Source organism: Lutjanus erythropterus, chromosome 21 (genome assembly GCF_056507025.1).
Source record: "Lutjanus erythropterus isolate fLutEry1 chromosome 21, fLutEry1.hap2, whole genome shotgun sequence".
NCBI classification, from domain to species: Eukaryota; Metazoa; Chordata; class Actinopteri; order Lutjaniformes; family Lutjanidae; genus Lutjanus; species Lutjanus erythropterus.
In genome coordinates this window covers 1,441,124-1,462,223 of record NC_139337.1, presented here as the reverse complement: position 1 = coordinate 1,462,223, position 21,100 = coordinate 1,441,124, and the positions used below count along the sequence as shown (strand labels likewise).

The 21,100-nt window shown below is 39.2% G+C and overlaps 1 protein-coding gene across 1 annotated transcript in view; it reads right to left on the bottom strand.

Moving 5' to 3' along the window:
- The window catches only part of cubn (cubilin (intrinsic factor-cobalamin receptor)), an 81,898-nt gene that overhangs the window by 38,249 nt on the left and 22,549 nt on the right, over positions 1-21,100 (bottom strand). Inside the window, exons 13-30 of the mRNA XM_084747165.1 lie at positions 20,520-20,638; positions 19,551-19,785; positions 18,365-18,546; positions 16,825-16,987; positions 14,066-14,256; positions 13,484-13,640; positions 13,172-13,347; positions 11,727-11,892; positions 8,943-9,168; positions 8,420-8,550; positions 8,127-8,316; positions 5,682-5,842; positions 5,237-5,418; positions 4,141-4,297; positions 2,532-2,719; positions 1,248-1,407; positions 910-1,091; positions 450-618 (exon numbers count right to left, since the gene is read on the bottom strand). Coding sequence (XP_084603291.1) covers positions 450-618; positions 910-1,091; positions 1,248-1,407; positions 2,532-2,719; positions 4,141-4,297; positions 5,237-5,418; positions 5,682-5,842; positions 8,127-8,316; positions 8,420-8,550; positions 8,943-9,168; positions 11,727-11,892; positions 13,172-13,347; positions 13,484-13,640; positions 14,066-14,256; positions 16,825-16,987; positions 18,365-18,546; positions 19,551-19,785; positions 20,520-20,638 — 3,135 coding nt within the window. The remainder of the gene's footprint in view (positions 1-449; positions 619-909; positions 1,092-1,247; positions 1,408-2,531; positions 2,720-4,140; positions 4,298-5,236; positions 5,419-5,681; positions 5,843-8,126; positions 8,317-8,419; positions 8,551-8,942; positions 9,169-11,726; positions 11,893-13,171; positions 13,348-13,483; positions 13,641-14,065; positions 14,257-16,824; positions 16,988-18,364; positions 18,547-19,550; positions 19,786-20,519; positions 20,639-21,100) is intronic.

The window sequence follows — 21,100 nt, the reverse complement described above, 5'->3', positions numbered from 1 at the left end:
TTTTTAAATCAAATTTTAGAGTTATGGCTTTGAAGTCAGAATTGAGAGAATTGAGATTTTTAACTGATTCTGATTTTTTTTTAGCTTTCTCACATTTTTTCATTGCACATTTGTACATTTTTTCTAACATATTACAATTTCACACTCTTACACTGCATGATGTGCGCCTCCACAAGATGACTTTATCCATGGCATTTCAAACATAGAATTTAGACTTTTTAAACTCAGAATTTTGACATTTTAAACTCAGTATCTGGATGTTTTAAACTCAGTATTTGGATGTTTTAAAAAATTTGACCTTTTTTCTCTGTATGATGCATGTCTCCACAAGAAGACTTAATCTTTCTTATCAACATATGACTTATATAACCTGATATAAATGAAGTGATAACACCTGCACAGCCCCTCTATGTAAGGCATGTGAGCATGCACTCAGTAATGCCACCCACCTCCCTGAACCTCAGCCCAGCTTGCATTGAAACCTCTTCCACTGACGTAGGCATCAGATTTGAAGCGCACTGTGAGCAGGTTGCCGGTGGTGGAGACCTGCATTGGATTGGTTGTGGTGGTGCAGAGCTTGGCCAGCTGAGGGGCTGTCAGGTCTGGGCCTCCATACACCTGATGGGAAGACATTGATGTTTTGTGTTAGTTTACTCATGTCTCAGTTGAGTCATATGATCTTGTCTACATTAACAGGATGCGTAACCACCTCGGAAGTTCTCCTTGAAGAAGAGCTTCACTGTGCTGCTTGTAAATTTCTGGTCTAAAGATGATGAACTACAGAAATTAGCTGTTCAGTTTTTGTCACCTTGAGCAAAGTCGCAATACCACAGTTTTTATGACCTCTGCAGTCTACACTGGCACTAGAGATGATGAGAGTTGTAGAAGAGAGGTCAGTCCACATCTTACCTCCAGCACATCATAGTTGCAGTCTTGGTGGAATTCCACATCAAACTCGTGGATAGTGAGCGTGATGCTGCTGCCAGCTGATGTGCTGATGTACCAGATACACTCCCTGTTTTCTGGATATCTGTTGGGGTAGTCTGGGCTGTTGAATGAGCCACTGGGACCAGAAAGCTCCCCACCACAACCTGCAGGACAAACACCAGGTCAGAGGGGACATTGAGGGGACTATGTTTCAAACTGTTATAACCAAGTGTGCAAAAAACCCAAAAGATCAAATAACCACAGTCCCAAACAGCAGACAGTCGGTACATGTGTGTATGTAGTGTCTATGTACAACTTACCATTCTGGTACCACATCATCTGGAAGCCAGATAGTGACACAGAGGAGTCTGTTCTGAACACCAGGGTGAGAGCGGAGCTGGTGGTGCCGCTGGCTGGAGGGGGCATGTATCCACAGTATGTACCAATCAGAGGAGCTTGTTCGTTTGGCCCATTATAGAGCTAGGACAATAATATTATAACACATAGTCACCAAAATATACATCTGTACATTATCAGTTGACAAAATTAAACAATAGTTAATGTCTTATCTAATAATATGATGCTATCACATAGCAGCTTATGGAGACTCAAGAAGACAAGCCCCTGTCAAAATTTATAGGAAGAGGCCCGAAGCTATAGACACATGATGCACATTTTAGTTAACAAAATAGTTTTTGGTGTATAGACTATATATTTTTACAGTTAAAGAATGTAAGAATCAATGTACACAGTGAAAAAAATATATTTCACAAATTGGCCACATAGAGTTGTGAAGCTGATTTGTCAATATTTTGGTGCCTGAAAATGAATATTTTTAATTGAAAATATTTAAATTTTAACTATCATTCACTTTCACTTCATACAATGAATTTACTCAGTGGTTTCTTTAAATACAACTTTTTAGGGTTTCTAAAACTCAGAGATTTAAGTTTATCCAGAGCAAATTAAAAACTTAATTATCTAAACAAAAGATTTGTAGTTGGTAAAACTTTTTCAAAACTTAAGAATTGGAGTTGGGCTCAAAACTCCTTGAAGGTTTCATTTTTCTCAGCTTTTTAGTTTTTTATGGTGTACATCTGTGACAATGATAATTTCTAGATAACTTTTTTTTGCCACAGCCACAGTGAGCTGAAAAGATGTCAGCCTTCTCTCCAATGTAATGGAACTGAATGGCACTCAGCATGTGGTGCTCATACTTTTAAAAAATACAAAACCAGTGTCTCTTTCCAAAAAGTCATGACCTGTTTACTCAAAATAATCCACACACCTTGTTGTGAGCAGTTTCTAGTAGGCAAGGAACAAAATACTGTTTGTATTTTTCATTTGGGGATGAACTGTCCCTTTAAGGAAAGATGTATTTAATTGAACTGCATATTTGGCCGGTGTTCCTGTCAGTGTGTCTACCTCCTGTACATAAGAAACAAAACTCACAGCAAACATCAGAACATTATAATGTGCAGCACCAGCAACAGCATCAGTTTATTATTGAGGCCCACTTATCCCATGCTCATAATTGTAATGCAGCTGTGGGGGTGTGTGCTGAGGTTTTAGTTGATATGGCTGAGTCGTGTGTATCTGCATACCTTGACGTAGTCGAAGCCACAGCTGCTGGAGGTGGACTCCAGCTGGAAGGCAGTGAAGGTGTAGTTGACAGTGTTTCCACTGGTGGCCTGGATGGTCCACTTGCACATCGAGTTTTCTGGGTAGTTGTTGGGGAAGTTCAGTGACTCCACCACTCCTCTGTGTTTGCCTGAGATGACCACGCTACAGTCTGAAAACAACCAACCACACACCAATACATCATTCAATACAAGGCAAAACAAATTTAATTTGAATCAAATGTGTTTCTGCTGGATTCTGCTGAATTCAGCCAATATTACAATATTACGATAATCACAATATCATATATTATCAACAAGAGAAAAAAGGGACCATGGCTGAATAATTGCTTAGTGGTTTTGTTTTGTTGGGCTGAAGAACATTCTAATATGTCAAGTTTATTAGATATAACACATCAGACTTTGCCAAAGATTGGACAATAAGATCCTGGATTCCTTTCATGACTGTCCCTGTTATTTCCACAGTCAACTAACCTTCATCAAGATGGACACAGGCCTTCCGTTTCTGACTCTGAAAACTAAGACCTAAAACCTTCAAGACTGCATCTAAAAGCTAAGCTAAGCCATCTTTGACGCACATCTATTAAGATTTATGTTTAAAGAAATTGTTTGAGATACAACAGTATGATTATGTCCACAAAGCGGTTATGTTTTCAGTGCTGTTTGTTTGTCTGTTTGTCAGCAGGATAACCGAAAAACTACTGGCCTGATTTTAATGAAACTTGGTGCAAGAATGTAGCACAGGCCAAGGAAGAGCTCATTATTGTTTGGAGGGGATCTGAATCAAAGGACAGATGCACAAATTATTTTTTCACATTTGTTACCAGTGCGAGGTAGGGTATTTGGTCTTGGTGTAATACATGTCATACATACAATACAGTAGATGGTAGTCGACAGAGAAAAAACAGCAATACAATGACTCCATATCACAATGTACCTCCACAGGCCCCAGTAATCCTCTGGGGTAGCACTGACATGTAGCTGCTAAAAGTTCATACCAAATCAGTTGTTATGAAGATCCATCTGTCACCAAATGTCAGTCAGTCACATTTTTTTTATCCAGTTTTCCAGTTTTTCCAGTAGGTACTTGTAGTGACTGACCATTGTGTGTCTGTATCTATGACTGAATTGAGCATTTATTTTATTTTGAATGTGTATTTGTATTAATTGCATTAGTTGTATTAATGTCAGTCTGCCTGCCCCAGGACTGCAGATCGATTTCAGCCTCCAGCTAAATATGATAAAATACATCGCTCCTCCTTGTGATTCATGTTTTGGTAGTCCCTGATAAATATATGTAATAAACTAAACTAAACTAAACTACTGAAGCAGTTATTTTGATGACTACTTTTACCTTGGAGTGAGTGGTATTTTTCATTATCAGCAGCTCTATCCAGCTCTACACATCTGGTGAAATGAGATTTTAAAAAATGTATATGTTTTTATTTTTCTAAACATCCTGAATCAATATACTTACAATATACACACATAAGTTTATATTCTATCAAAGCTACTAAACTATAACACAACCTGACATCTTTAGACTGTGCAGAATGAAAAAGTGCTTTCATACTGGAGATGTATGATGCAAGGAAGCCTCCGGTGCTGACGCTGCTGTCAGTGCGCAGTTTGAGGTACAGTTGGTTGCTGGTGGAGCTGATGGGGCTGGGCAGCTGATTACCACACAACTGGGCCAGCTGTGGAGCACTGGTGCTGTTCCCATCATACACCTGAAAACAACATGAGGGAAACAAGATAAATTAAATTATTAAACACCACTTATTGGTCTATTGCATTAGCAAACATTAAAGAATAAAAATGTTACTAAAGGGCGGCATGGTGGTGCAGTGGTTAGCACTGCCGCCTCACAGCAAGAAGGTCCTGAGTTTGATCCCCCAGCTCCCCAGCTGGGTCAGGGCCTTTCTGTTTGGAGTTTGCATGTTCTCTCCGTGTCTGCGTGGGTTCTCTCCGGGTTCTCCGGCTTCCTCCCACCGTCCAAAGACATGCATTCTAGGTTAATTGGTGACTCTAAATTGCCCGTAGGTGTGAATGTGAGTGTGAGTGGTTGTCTGTCTATGTGTCAGCCCTGCGATGAACTGGCGACTTGTCCAGGGTGTACCCTGCCTCTCGCCCAATGTCAGCTGGGATAGGCTCCAGCAGCCCCGCGACCCTTACGGACTAAGCGGTTACAGAAAATGAATGAATGAATTAGATTGTAAACAATTTGCTTGCTAAATAGTGAGCCGACATTTATCTGTACTGCTGAGCCGCAAATCTTAACAGTCAAAAAGTTTCATTTAGCATCAAATCAACAGATCAAATGACCAGATTCATATACACATGCATGCACCATTTTAAATTTTACAATAAGGCTCCATTGCCAGTTATAAATGGTTGTAACCTATTAATTAGTGGTAGCAGTAACTGGATCTTACCAAATAGTGTGCCTGCATCAAGGTATGAAAACTCTATTATAACTTTTTATAATTGTTTATTAATGATTTATAACATGTTTACAATTAACTATAAAGCATTTATAAATCATTATAAGGCCAGTCTTATTGTAAATGCCAATGCCAGTGTTTCTTAAACCATAAAACTCACTGTGGTGAGGTTGAGCCTGTAAACTAAATCATTTTAAAGCTACATGCTGCAGATCCAGTACTCACAGCCAGGTAATCAAAAGAGCAGGTCGAGCTAGACTCCAGGTGGAAATCAGAGAAAGAGAGGAGGAGCTGGCTGCCCTGGCTCGTCCTGATGGTCCAGTAGCACTCAGCATTTGGGTGGTAGGGCAAAGGGTAGTTAGGGGAAGACAGTCCCCCAGTTGCAGTCGTCAGTGTCCCTCCACATCCTGGGTAGAAGGAATACAATGAAATGGGCAGTTTAGTCAGTTGGTCTTCAGTAAAACAAGTCTGATAAGAATATCATTTGGACTTTGTGGTTGCCCAGTGACCCTGCACAGGTTATAGAAAATGGATGGATGCCATTTCTCCAATTCAAATATTCTCACAAATTCCAGGTGGTGGTCATGATTGGCCGGTCTCTGCTCTGTTCTGTCTCTGGTTAACTTGGCCAAAAGAGGAAAATCTAACAGTCAACTTGTTAGACACTCACCAGTCTGTGTGCCATCCCAGTAGGCGGTGAATCCCTGACGTGTCACGGTGGAATCAGAGCGGAATCTCACCCAGAGACGGTTGCTGTGGGATACTAGGACTGGAGGCCTCTGATTGGAACAGAACTTACCAATCAAGGGAGATGTCTCATAGCCACCATCCCTGAAAAAGACAGTCAAAGTTCAAAATGTCAGAGGTCATGTTGAACAAAGAAAGAAAGACATGTCTCAGGTTTATGTCTCCTGTGTACAGGAAGCCACAACTTGGAAACGTGTTTATTTTTTTTGTTATATGCTAATCTAAAGACAGTCTGAGATAGGAAGACCACACATATCTAATCATCCTCCAAGTCTCATCTGCCAAGTTTCTGTTTGATTTTAAGTGACAGTACACAGGATAACTGAGACATGAACATTTTACCATCTCAACTTCACAGGCTGGTGCAACAAATGAAGCTGTATAACCATTCTCTGCTTAGCTGTCATTGCACACTCTGACAGTGACTGCATTTACATGTACAAAATGAATGTCCTTATTTCATAAAATACAATGTCCCTCATTCATGATTTTTTTGTATTAGCAGATTTGATCTTACATTTCTTCTTAGTTAAGAAGAAAATTTAAAACTGTTAGGGAATTTTCCAGATTTGGGTGTCATATATTTGCATACACTGGATCAAACTAAGGCCTTGAGGTCACCGGGAGACCTGCACTAAATCTTAACATTGAGACACACTGTCTCTCCCTGAGACAGTAGATGCAGTCTAGTGTCTGCTCCTTTAAGGGAAAACAGGGGCATCCTGATAGTGTTGCTATGGCAGCCAAGGTTAGAGATGTGTCTCTGTCTCTCTGAACGGAGCAGAGGTAACTGCATTCAGGGAATGGACATCACTGACCCTGAGGAATGGAAGGAAAAGGTGCTACACTGTGGTCACACACCTTGTACATTGATACTTCCCTTGTTTTGGATGTGAAGACCAATACACTAATTCCATGTTCTGTAGATGTGTTGGGTCTGACCATATCTGGGCGAAATTGTTTATTGCATTGTCTATGAGGGCTGAAAAACTATCCCCAGAGGACCAAAACTCCAGAATTGAAGGTAACATCAGGACAAAGCATGTACTGATTATTCTTTCATTCTCCTTGGCCAAGTTTCAATAAACCAGTTTCAGCGTAAGACACATTGGACTCCTGTGCATTTTCTCCACTGACATTGAGCTGCAGATAAAAGTTTATAACATCAACCTTTCTTAAGCCAGTATGATATATAATAAAGCCAACTTGTGCTTTGTGCAGTGAAATATTAATAATGATGAAAAAAAAGTAATTTATTTTCGTATTTTCCTCTACTGCTTTGTTAAAGAGCAAATATAAGAGAAGAGTAAGAAAACATTCATGTATGAGGCCCAGTATTCCTACAAAACAGTTTACATGGCTAATAAAAATGAATATTCTTCTAATATTCCTGTTTACATGCAGCCGTTCATACTCTGATTGTGAAAAAGGGGAACAGCTGGAGCTGTTTGAGCCATCTTGCTTCTTTGCGTCAAACTTTTTTGCTCTGGTGGCAGACTTGTTTGATTACGTGAACACAGCTTCCCTCTTTCATTCATTCAGTCACCTTTTTAAAAACGGTGGCGAAATGATATTTGTGCATATCCAAAAACCTGTTGATTGAAATTCGATCTTTTATTATATGTATTTCTCCCATGGATATGTGGCATAGCCTGCAATGTGACGAGCCTTTGGCATGAAATCTCACAGCGCAAGTGTGTTGGTCAGGTCACATTTGATAAAAGTACATGATTAATGTAACTACTTTGAGGTCAATTCTTGTATGTCAATTCTATGTAAACATATGTTTAGTAATTCACCAGGTTACAGGGTTCCTTCTACAATTTACAGCATTAGTTCTCTAAGAATTTCTTCCATCCAGGTAAAATTGTTATTGTAACTGAAATATTCCAAACCGAATTGGTATTGAATTGATTCAAATTGTGAATCGAAATAAATCGGGACCTTGTAAATCAAACCTCACTGTTGATGTCCAAATATTTTATAATATTTAAAAGCTGTTGTATTCTTTCTTCCAACCAGAAATGTGGACATTCTTTTGTGAAAGCATCTCCGCCTTGCAAACTGCTGGAAAAACCCAGACTATGGTTCGTATTCTGAATGCACTGTATACATGTCCAAAAATGCTCCTAAAACACAAACAATACTGCGGCTTATAATACATGTCTAAATTACAACATGCTAAATTCAGAACAAAGCCTTATTCAGAATATCCACACAGAAAATATGCTGTTTACATGACACATATTAAAATTCAGAATATTGTCATATTTTAAAAAATAGGGGAAAATTAGTGTGCATGTGTAAATATAGTCAGAATGAAAATGTTCCACTTCTCCAAAGACAGCCAGACTCATTCTGTCCTTACCTGATCTCCACAAAGTCAAACTGGCAGGATGGAGGACTGCCCTCCAGGTCGAAGTTGGTAAAGTTCAGCATAATCTGCATGTTGACCTGCACAATAATCTTGTAGATACAGTCTCTGTTGTTGGGATAGTAGTTTGGGTAGTTGGGTGAGCTGAAAGACCCTGTAGGGGTGGTGAAAGTCCCACCACAGTCTGACGACAGACAAATCAGATGACAGTCAGTCATTTAGGGATAATTAAGTATTAGTCTCAAACATATTCACTCAAAACTGAAAAGAGGCAACCTCTTCTGTACCTGTGGTGGCATTAAAGGAGATGTAGCTGGCAGAGAATCCCTCACTGACAAAACTTGAGTCAGTCACAAACAGCAGGGTCATCAGCCTGTCAGTGCTGGTGATAGATGGAGGCACTGTGCGACCACAATACCTGCACATACACACACACAAAATCTCAACAAATATAACAAATAGAAAGCAGTTATCTGTAATGTTGATCTTCAAGAGATTTTTTTTGTCAGTGTAGACACTACTGTTCACATTCTGAATCACCTGCCTCATGAGCAGGATGGCTGACAAGAATTATCTGTGTTTCTGAATGGTTGTAGGAAGACTTCTTTACAAATATATGCTATTTTGTATGAAGTGTTTGGTAAAAAAAATAAATAAATCTCATACACAGGAGCAGATTTAAATTTATTATTATTATCTATATCAGTGTCAAGTGCACAATAACACCCCTAACAAGAATGTCACTTTAGCAAAGCCATTAATAGAATTTCACAGTAGAATAGAAGGTGATGTATTAACGTTATTGTGTACCTGCCAATCTTGGTTCCAGTCTGCACGGTGCCGTTGTCATACACCTCCAGGTAGTCATAGTTACAGTTGACGTGGTACTCCAGGTTGAAGGAGTCAAATGTCAACCGGATCAGGTTGCCTGGGGGAACGCTGATAAACCACGTACAGTTGGCACCATGGGGGTAGTTGTTGGGGTGGCTGGGGCTGGTGATGGTGCCCGATGGACTAGTCAGGGTAGCACCACAACCTGGTGCAAGACAAAAATGACAACTGGTCAACCCCAGGGAGCAGAAGATTTTTGAGAAGTTTGAAAGTAGTTTCAGAAGACACTCATTTCAAAGAATAGTAGCACTGATATGGGCCACAAAGCTCTAAGCAACTTTTATATTTACATGTGTCAACATGTGTCGACACATATATTACAAATAATGTGTACTTGACATTACTGCTAATGTTTTCAAAGCATTGTGTGAAGGTTTCAAGTCTTTTTTTAGGAAATAACAAACAACAAATAATGACTGTAATGGCATGACAGTGAGGTTGGTTTAAAGGGACAGTTCACCCAAAAATGAAAATTCAGTCATTATTGACTCACTCTGATGCCAGTTGAGTAAACTTGGTATGCTGGGGCTTTATAAGACTTTTAGGGTAAACTATTCTTTAAGTACTACAGGGTTTCTGGTAAGATGTTTAAGAGGAGACAGAAAAAAAATACTGGATCCATTGTTGTTTATACTTGGAGAACCACCCCAATCTATAAGAGTAAAGGCCAAAGATATGTACTCATAAGCACCATCTATGGGGGGCATTGGGTTTTATGCCCCCCCCCCAAAGTAAAAGTTGAGACAAAGCAGGAAGAAAATAGTCAAATAGCCATAGTCGAATAAATTTAACTGGCATTTGACAGGAAAGGAAAATAAAGTCATAGCATGTTGCTATATTATTCTTAGTATTTGATTTTCATGCAGGCTGGTGTGTTTTTGTTGCTCTTATGTGTTCCTGGCCAAGCACATCGAACGCTTTAATTAATTAATTAGCAAGCACAAAGTACCATGAATTCCAGCACCTCTGATCATTAATGCATTTAATACAGTAACTTTTTGCTCTACTATCTGAATTAGACACACAACACAATGTCTGCCACCAACTTTGGAATTTAGGGGTGTGTCTCTCACTGACTGAGGCTGATTCGATACAAATCTTGATACATGTTCAACAATACAATATATCTTAAAATATTTAAATGGCCAACAATTCGGTTCGATACAATTCAGCTCTGTCATGATAAGATTGAATATGATGCAATACAAGACAATGCAATGTCTGAATCTTTACATTTGGATTCAATTAATACTATATTTGTAGAGTGCTTTAAGTTGCAAAAACTAATCCTGATAGTTTGACTAAATATAGTAACAGTAGAGACAGAGAGAGGGAGACATTACAGTGGTGTAAACATCTTATTATGAGTCTCATGTGTAAATGAGATCCTGTAGCATAAATGAGAATCTGTGAACAAACTTTAAAACTGTTTAAAATATTAGTATTTCTGCAGTAAGATGATCTGCTGCTGTGTTTCATATGAATATGTGAATATATGAGTGCTGTGGTTTTGATTAGTGTGGAGGAACAGTGAAGTGTTACCTGCTCTCACAGTGACATGACGTCTCTGTGGTTCAGACTCGTGTCTCTGTACTCTGCTGCCTGACATGTTTTGCGTAAATTATTTGCAGCAGTGTTTCTCATCTTTCTTATAAAACACAAACTTATTCTACACTTGTGCTTTATGAAAGTTTGGTGGTGCGACGCATATGCGCGTCCTAATGAGATGTATCGATACGCTAGTGCATGACTTTAAAAAAACAAAAATGACTTGATTCAACAAATTTAGTTTCAAATATAAAAAAATTTAAAATATCACTTCCATGAGGCTGTTCAGTCAGACAGCAACAGATTACTGGCTGAACTTGGCATTTCATCCTCCCATGCAGTCGCAGTGACGGTTGAGCTGTATGCAGTCTGCACAGTTTATATTATGTTCATAATAATGTTGAAATTATGTTCTTCTGCCTCAATAATACTACCAGATAATCGACTAAAGTGATCATGTGGTCAAAATGTGTAATTTTCGGGAAAATATTAATCCCTAGCCCTCACCCCATCACTCTTTAACACTATATAGGCCCCTCAGTGTTCAACTCAAGTTGGCGCCCATGTATATACTACATATACTTCTACTTATTGCCTGCAAAGTGATAACCATAAACTGGAGGAAAGCACTTTTATCAACACAAACTCAGTGGACTAAAACAAGTCTATATAATGGAACATGTGACAGCAAAGCTTCCAGATGAAGATGGACATTATTCTGCAGAGATGGACTGCTGTACTTGAATGTCTAAGCGCTCTGTCAAGGACTGTTCAAAATGGTTGTACACATTAAGGCTATAGGCAGTAAAGATTCACAGTAGCAAAGAGCATACAAGTCTGACTAGTAAAGGAAAAAAACAGTTTGAACAGTTTAAGGAGCAGCAGGCAGCTAGATTTCCTCTATAGTATGACCCAGGAAAGGGTTCCATAGTTTGTTAAATGAGAAAAACAAAATTTTCTTTGAGTAGTGCCACAAACAAATTTTACAAAGTATAGTAGGTAATGAACCCATTGTGTAAAGGTAAGTGAAAAGGTGTCCTTCCATTTTAAAAGGATCTGGCAAGAAACATAGCAAAGGCAAAGGTGGAGCGCAGGAGACGAGACCCCAAAAATGGCTAGCAGGTGGCATGGATGTACTGATTATACTCCTCTCACCCTCCAGGGCAGAGCCGTAGGCTGCTTCAAAGCCTTGGTTGGTGACAGAGGAGTCGGTCTTGAAGCGGATGTACATCGATCTCTGAGTGGACTGAAGTCTGGGAGGAATGTCAGCACCACAGAAAGTCCCCAGCAGAGGAGAGCTGGACGTGGAGCCATCCCTCACCTGGGAGACAGAGGAAACAAGCATCATAACTGATCCCGATCCCCCTCTTCATCCATCAGTCTGTCTACCCATAATATATGTATGTGTGCGTGTGTGTGTGTGTGTGTATATAAGGACTGTCAAAGTTGATGTGTTGATAATGCGTTACACAAATTCCTTTAAGACCTTTTTTTTTACACGCACAACTAACACACATTCTGTTATATTGGCCTGACCAATAGTTTGAATCAGAAGGGAACTTCCCTGTCACCCAATAATGTGAAGGCTTGTCTGTCCAGGCAACTGGCTCAATGCAAAGAAATAGAAATATAGGAGGAGGGAGATGAGAGAGTTCTGATCGAGCTGCAGCTCCACCTGAAATCAGGTAAAAATAAAATCACAACTGAGGGAGGAGAGACAAGAGAGGAGGGAGGAAGGGGGAGCGTGAAGTGCCAACCGATATAAAAACTTTATTGATGATGAGTCCTGATGTTACTGTACAGCTCTGTGGTTTAAACACTACAGATTAAAATATCTGTCTCTGTAAAGACCAAACTGACAGATGCTTGTCTCCTCCACAAAACGTTTGTCACTGTGCTGCATTATTGTAAGTCATGATAAAGAGTCCAGACTCTGTCTCTCCTCTTTATCTCCTCGGTGTGTGTCAGTGTGCAGTTTTCTGTCTGCTGTTGAATAAAGGTGAGGATTTTTCTCCTCAAAGGACAATACTTTATGAAAGAAATAAACTTTTATTAACAATAATAACACTAAAGAAATAAATAAATGCATATAAATAGTGACCTTTTCTTAGAATACAGCTGGTTCTGTGCAGTTGGAATTTTAAATTTAAGCTTGCAGTGCATCATAGAAGCATCAATTGACTTTTCCATTGAAGTTTTTAGTGCATTTTGGCCATAATGTTAAATTGAGCAGGTCAATATGCTCATCTGTGCCTGATGGACTGGTTTGTCATGTTATTTGACCATTTTTTAAATGCAGTGCCTTTGAGGGTTTCTGAACAATATTTGTCACTGTTTTTGGTTAATGTATTTCATTTAATAAAGTTATATTTGAATTACATTTTAAACACTTATCCCTTTAAGGTACATTTTGAACAATAAAAAATGTGTGATTAATTTGTGATTAATTGTGATTAAATATTTTAATCGATGGACAGCACTAAAATATTCATTTATATGTAAATACACACACAAACACATATATAGCAAAATAGTTGTAAAATAGTATAGTAAAGTAGTACTGGTCATGTGATTTGATGAACTGGTTGAACATCATTTACCTCAACAAAGTCATAACGACAGGAGCCTCCCTCCACATCAAATGAGAGGAAGTTGAGGGTGACCACGTAGCCCTCCGGCTGGTTAATGACCCACTCACACTCCTTGTTGTGAGGATAGGCGTTGGGGTGATAAGGAGAGCGTAACTGCCCTGTGCCAGACAGAATACCTCCACAAGCTGGGGAGAGGAGGGTTAAAGGTGGGTCAGTGGCTGATGAAACGGACTGCATGGATTCAAAATCTTTGCCTGCCTTCCTTATAAGATAATGGTGCTTCCATATTTCCCTGACGTGTGTAAATGTGTGGAATCTCACCAACAGTGTAGACAGCCCTGAAACCAGCCCGGCTGACTGAGCTGTCAGACCTGAAGCGAATCCACAGGTAGTTGGAAGAGGAGACAATGGGAGCAGGGAGAGAGGTCCCACAGTACCTTCCTATCAGAGCATCAGTCTCCTCTCTGCCGTCACGCACCTGCAAAGAGACAGGGTAGAAGAAGAGCAGGAGGGAGAAGTAGTGTTCATTTACTCAGTGAAAAGAATTACAAATATACAATGATAAGAGCCAAGGTGGCAAAAGTCCACACAATCTTTACTCAAGTAGAAGTACAGATACTTGAAGAAAGCTCATAAAAAAGACTGATAAAAGTAGTAGTATAGATTCAAAAAGTGTTGTTGTAAAAAGTAAAAAGTAGTGTTGCGTCTTTTGCCTCATTTTCACCCTTCTTTTTCTAATTATTGTCTTGTAAGTCATTCTTTCGTCTTGTTGCGTCTTTTCATCTTGTTATGTCTTTTACGTCATTTTTTTTTGTCCTGTTGTGTTATTGTGCATTCTATTTAGGTTGGAATCAGTCAATTAAGGAAATGAAGACACATTTGTGAGTTATAAACAAGTCTTACCTCCACATAGTCAAAGGAGCAGCTGCCGTGACTCTCCAGGTTCATGTGAGTGAAGTTGAGGGACACCTTCTCACCTGCTGGCAACCTGATCAAATACACACACTGGCGGTTGTGGGCATAGTCGTTGGGCCAGTTGGGGGAGATGATGATGCCCTCAGTGTCAGTGAAGGTGCCACCACAACCAGGGTCACCTAAGACACAAAACACAGCAGGATGAGGAGTTGATATATTGTAACATCCAAGCGTGGTTAATGCCCACCCCTAAGAGCTAAAGGATGAAATGTGAAGATTCGGAATTCAAACTGGAGACTTCTCATAACACAGTCAGCTGCAGAATCCATTGAGTTAAAGAACCAGGCTCATGCAGCTATGTGTTGCATCTAAAATAAATAATTATGCAATTAAATGCTTAAATAAATGAAATGATAAATAATTCAATTGATGTGAACTATATCTGCCAACACAGAAGAGAGCAGACATCTACACATGGGCCTGTGGTTGTGACAGGGCAGGGTGTCAACATTAATGTTGTCCTCCCTGGCTGAGCTCGCACACTGATATGGCTGGCAAGTGTAATTCAGCAGAAAACAGTTCCTGCTCACAACAAGGTCTGTGCATTATCTCGAGCAACAGTCATGATTTCTGTAAGGAGACATTGTTAGTGAGTTACTGAGTGCCATCTAAAGCTTAAGGCCAATTTTAATGTGATCATTAGGCATGTGTGGGATTAGTTGACTACATGATTAAACATTGTCACCCTCGCTAGTCAACACCAGAAATACTAGTCGATTAAACTATTTATTAATACTTTAATCATGTACAATGCCAGTTAACTGTTGGTTTAAGGTGTTATGCAACCGCCTAGTCAGGGCTGTGGTCCCATCAGACAGCAGCTGCTCTCATAGCCCATCCAACCCTGGATTAGGGTTGGGAGATTGGACAAATATATTGTCTATCGACGATGGGCTGATACCGTTGCCAATTGCTTGTTTTGGTAAATTTTTAGGGCGATATTTGTCATTTCATTTTGCTAATGTAATAGTCTGCAGAGTGACAGCCTCTGCTCTGCATGGCGCTCTCATCCAGCAGCGAAGTTCACACCTACTCAGCTGACCATGAGTGAGCTAAACTGGGTGAAGAGTGCGAGGAAAACAGCCTGCAGAGTCAGACTCTTTAAACTCTTTTCTTTTCCATGCAGTAAAGTGAGGATTTATTTTGGCCAAACCAGAGTTGGTGATTGTTGGAAGAGTAGACAGACTAACAAAGACGGTTTTGGTGAGTTTTACATGTTTTTCTTCTTTCGGGTTTGAATTAAGTATGTTTTTTGAGGAGATAATGAGCCAATTAAGGTCGTCTTAGTTCAGTAAAAGAGAGAAACTTGAATTCAAAAGGTGTATGGTTGCATTTCTCCATTTAAAATGGAAAATAAGTGCAAGAACATGTAAGTTCTAGACACCCTGAATTTATTTTGTCTATTGGATGTAGTGAATGTATGCAGCATGCGTAACATAGTGAATTTGCCGCTTGCGCACATCTCCCAGTTAAGACTGGAGAGGACGGGAGGAGGTGGGAGGAGGGACGAAGACATCGCCAATCACCCATGGATGGGCTGATGATGATCGCTTGGAAAGTTTTAACATATCGTCCAACTCTACCCCGGATGTTTTTATCAGCAAAGTTGGAGAGATGACAGCTCATAAAACCAGCACAGTTTGGCAGTGTTTTGTTATAAAAAATGGAAATAGGGTTGAATGCAGACTGTGACAGAATAAACTGATATATAATCACTCGACTGGAGCAACATGTGACCACATTCAGCACAGACACAGACATTAACCTGCAAGCAGAGCAGCTGCTGCTGCTAGCACTGCTAACATTAGCCAAACTGTGTGTCAGGCTGGCAGCTAATGTCAGCTCCAGGTAAACAATGTTGTTTACCTCCAGACTATGTGATCCTGTTCAGTCTGGAAAGTTGAAGCATGTAGTGACTTGTCATGTTTTGTTGGTTGGTGTGCAGTGTTTGTATTGCACAGTGCAAAGTAACACACATTTCAGCAGCATTTAACATATGATTTGGTGATTGTAAACTGTGATTAATGGCTTCAAATGGCTCTTAATACACAGTATTTTTTGGACAGTGTAACATTATCAATTAATAAATTTTTCTCCCATTTTAACCACTTTCCATGTGTGTTCTTATTGTTAAAACTAGTCAACTCAGATTCACTCTCTGCATTTAAACCATCCTAGTATTAGGAGCAGTGGGTAGTTGCTGTGCAGCACCTGAGGACCAATTCCAGTTCTAAGCTAGCACCTTGGTCAGTGGTACTGACTGGAGAATTGACCTAACACCTGGAGGAAGCTTATGCAGGCAGGAGGAGAACAGGCAAACTCCACACAGAAAGGCCAAAACTATCTGGGTGGATAAATAGGACTACAGGAAATATAAGTATCTTAGATTTTGGGATGAACTGTCTATCTTTAAAACCCAGTCCCCAAAACCCAAAATATAGTCAAACATAGTCAGGATGAACACAATATTGAGCCAATTAACACCACGTGACTGAGTTCTTTTTAGAGCCAACTGTAAGCTCACTGACACAATCAAAGCCTAAAGTTTTTTTGTCCTGTTTTACGGCTCCAAAGGTCAAGAATAATCTTCCAAAGGCTGTCATGTGAGACAGCTGCATATATATAAGGAGTTCGATTGTGACATGGTGTATACACCGTCTTACTCTATATGCAGCAGAGTTTCTTACTTGGTGATGTTGTGTATGTAATCTGGAAGCCTTGGTCAGAGATGGTGAAGTCAGAGTGGAAGTGAAGCCATGCAGCTGGGCCGGTGGTCTGCAGTGGGGCAGGTGTTGTAGTGCTACAGTACTTCCCCAGAACAGGATCTTCAGGTAAAAGACCATCCCGGATCTACAACATTTGACCACACAAGAAAATGAATAGAAGAAAAACTGCAAGATGTTGTACAGTGACCTAGATCTAATGCCATAATTCTGCCACTGTGACAGTAGTTTGGAATCAGCACTAAGCCAGCTGCTCTGTCACAATAGTTGGGTTTGAGCAATGGAAAGTTTTTAAAAAGCATTGTTCCAGTAGGTACAAAAACAATGTCTTTAACCTGATATTTGACATAGTTTACTATGTGAAGATTGCTGGAAGGAGCCTGAGATCTAAGAACTTCATTGCCAACAATTGCCTCACCATAATTGTTGACAATGAATAACTTGAACTTGAACTAAAATGATACCTTTGGTAGCTTTGCTTTAAAAAGCACTTTACAGATAAACCCTGTTTCTCAGTAGAAAGTCCAGGGGTGTGCAACCTGTGGCTCTGGAGCCACATGCTGTTCTTTAGCCACTTTACAGTGGTTCCATGTGGCTTTGGCAAAAAATATATGGAAATAAATAAGTTATTTCTCTTTTCATTTTCATTCATTATTGTTGTAGATTTAAAAGTTGAGAGAACTCAAACTTTCAAGGTAATGTTTTCCAATAGATTTTTGAGCTTTGACCCCAACTCCAAATCTACTAAAAAACTACAAATATTTTGTTGAGATAATTAAGATAACTTTTCTTCTTTTGGTAAACTTTTGGTAAATCCAAAAATGTTGTATAAAAAAAAAAGATTGAAGAGAAAGTGAACGATGGTTCAAATTTAAATATTTCCTGTTAAAACCATTTAATTTTCAGGCACCAAAATAATGACAAATCAGGTTCACAGCTCACTGTGACCAGTTTTTGAAATGCATTCTTTTGAGCTTCTAAAACTTAAAGATTTAAGTCTATCTAAAGAAGAAAAGTAAATTATCTCAACTAAAGATTACAGGTTGGTGAAACTTTCAAAAGTTTATTTCAAAGCTTAAAAGTTTAAGTTGGGCTCAAAGTTTACAGTCTTGAAATGTTGGGTTGTCTAAACTATTTTTACAGTGTAAATTGATTCTTATATTTTTTTCATTGTAAAAATATGTAGCCTACACACCAAAAAATATTTTGTCATCTAAAATGCACTTCATTGCCTATATCTACAGCTCTGTACCTTTTCCTCTAAATTTTGACAGTGGCTCATCTTCTTCAGTCTCCATAAGATGCTATGGATACCAAATTTAAAAAAAAAACCTCAGGGAAGAAGAGAATTTAATAGTTGCGGCTCTAGACAGATTTTGTTTTACCCCCTTTGGCCAAAAATGTCTCTTTCCATTGTAAAGGTTGCAGACTCTTGACCTGCACAATCTTTTGATTGATTGGTTTTGCCTGATATCATACTACATACTACAGCAGCGTTTCTTACCTCTAGGAAGTCAAAGCTGCAGTCAGGGTGCTCCTCAATATTGAGAGTTCCAAATGCAAATGTAATGAGCAAGCCAGGCGCCACTGTCAGCGTCCAGTAGCAGTCCCGGTCAGGTGGGTAGTTCCCAGGGTAACCAGGTGACATAATGGTGCCGTATGGAGCAGTTAGATCACCTCCACACACTAAGATAAGAGAGAGATTTCAGGGAAGGATGAACACTCATTTCATTTTGTCCTTTGTGAGCTTGACAAATAACACTGCTGACATCTGGAGTTTCTGGAGTTTCATTGTTACCATGATTATTTTGGGGGGCTCAGAGGTTAAAGAAAAAGAATCAATGTTCACAATAATGGTAATTACATTTGTCTTTCATTCTTTCCTATTAATTCAGGATGATTAAGGTCACAATGAACTGATGGCAATTATTAAATGATTGCAAATCACTAAAAATGTACATTTCATCCATCAAAGCTGTGCTAGTAAATGAGAGTTTCACAGGAAAACAGTGTTGCAGAATTTCTCAAATAATGGAAGTGAATGGTGACCAGTTTTGAACAAAACAAAAACAAAGGCACACGTTTATGTTCATTGTTCAGCAGTGACCTCTCATGGGTCAAACCCAGGCATCTCATTGAGGAGATCAGGGTTCTTGTGATGTATGACACAATATTGACTTATTTAAAGTTTTAAGTTAGTGATGTTAGATCACATGACTTATGTAATGTAACACAAATAATTTAACCATATTATGATGTTTTCCTAAACCTTACAAAGCAGTTTTGGTGCCTAAACTTTTCCTCGCTCGGACCACACCCATGTTCAAACTTCATTTTGATCTGAACTAAACACCTGTGTAGATTTGTGGCTGCATCGTACTTGATTGTGATGCTATCAGGATGACGATGCATTAACTGAGTTTGAGGTATGATCCAGGCTTTAACTTTGCTTGTGTGAACTAGTATGTTGCGTGAACGTTGCTTTCACCATAAACACCTCACCACACTCTGTTCAAAGATCTGGGCATTCAAAAAAGTGTTATTTGATAGTTCGTATGAAAAAAACAGGAACAAATCATTGAATATTCATTTCAGACAGCCAGAGCCTCGGTCTGAGCATAAAATTTACATTTTATGACTTTAAATTTTTAAAATCATCAACCTAACCAAAATAAATGAATCTGGCCTACCTGGGTCCTGAGACTGCCAAGCAACTGTGAAGCCACCAGCATTGACAGAGTGGTCAGAGCGAAACCAGAAATACAGTGCATTGTGGGAACTGAAGAGCTCCTGTGGGTTATTTTCACCACAGTATTTTCCGATCATGTATGCAGAGGCGCTGTCCCCATCATGAATCTGAAGGAAGTCGAAGTTGCAGTTGGTGCTGCTCTCCAGATGAAAGAAGGGAAAGGTGATGCGCAGAATCTAAAGAACACAAAACACAGAATTCAAAGGATCTCTGTCAGTGTGCTACATTCACAATTTAATCACATGTACTTATGCTTGCACTGCCCATTTCTCTCTTTTTCTTTTAACTAGGTGATTTGGTATCATAAACATTTACTCTCTGTGGTTCAGTTAGTCTCAGCAATCTCAGCATCACCTATCAATCAGCAGCAGCCATTTTCAGCAAATAAGATCTGGTTAATTGACAGAAATGACTAGCCACATTTTCACCACAGGACAGTTCTCCAGGGACCAGAAACCTTTGGAGAAAATCAGTGTGTTTCCACCACAGGGACGAGATTCTAAATTAAGTTCCAAGGACATTATTAAACCCCAAAAAGTGCCTGCTCGGAGGGTTATAGGCCTACATCCTAAAAGTACAGAAACTTGTTTGCAGCACTTAACATTTCTGATTGGTCAAATACTCAAAGTATTTATTTCAGTCACCATTTTTAAAAATGCATAGCTTTTTTTTCTTTTGTTTTGTTTTGTTTTTTGTTCATTGTACTTCAACAAATCAACATGGAGTTAAGCAGTTAATCACAATCAGGCTTAGTCCAGTTGGACCTTATTTTATGTTCCTATGACTGTACTGAATCAAGGAATCTTAAAATAATTTCAAATGAAAATAAAAAAAATCTTGAATATGAAACTACACAGTGACATTAAAGTAAACTAATGGCAGTACCTCAGTAAGACAGACTGTAACTGACCTTTCCTGCATCGATGCGGATCACCCAGGCACAGCTGACCTCGTGATCATAGTCCTCATGACCTGGAGTGTTGGGATAACTGAAGGAACCAGCAGGGCCACTCAGGTAACCTCCACATACTGGAACACAAACACACTCACTGTAGCACCTGATCACATTTGACTGCTTACATTCTCATTGTGTTTGCATTTTTGTCTAAAACATGCCATAGGCAATAACTAAAAACATGAAATTATGACCAAATAAAATGGAGCACTGGCAAAATAAAAGAATTATTATTTGACCTTTTTAAATTATTTAAAAAGGTTACAGCTGTCAGGTTCTTTAGAATGAACCAAAGGAAGCTGGTGGGCTGTCTGTTGTATAACACAGTCTCTCAAGTAGAGATTCACACACAAAATAAAGCATTATCCCACTATATACTCTATATTATTACAGTAGGTGAAGATAAAACATTTAATAATAATAACAAGGTGTGTTATGCTATTCCAGTGGTCTGCAACCTGTGGCTCTGAAGCTGCTTTCCAGTGGCTCCCTCTGGCTTTAGCAAAAAAATGTATTATTTTCTCAATTTCATTTTC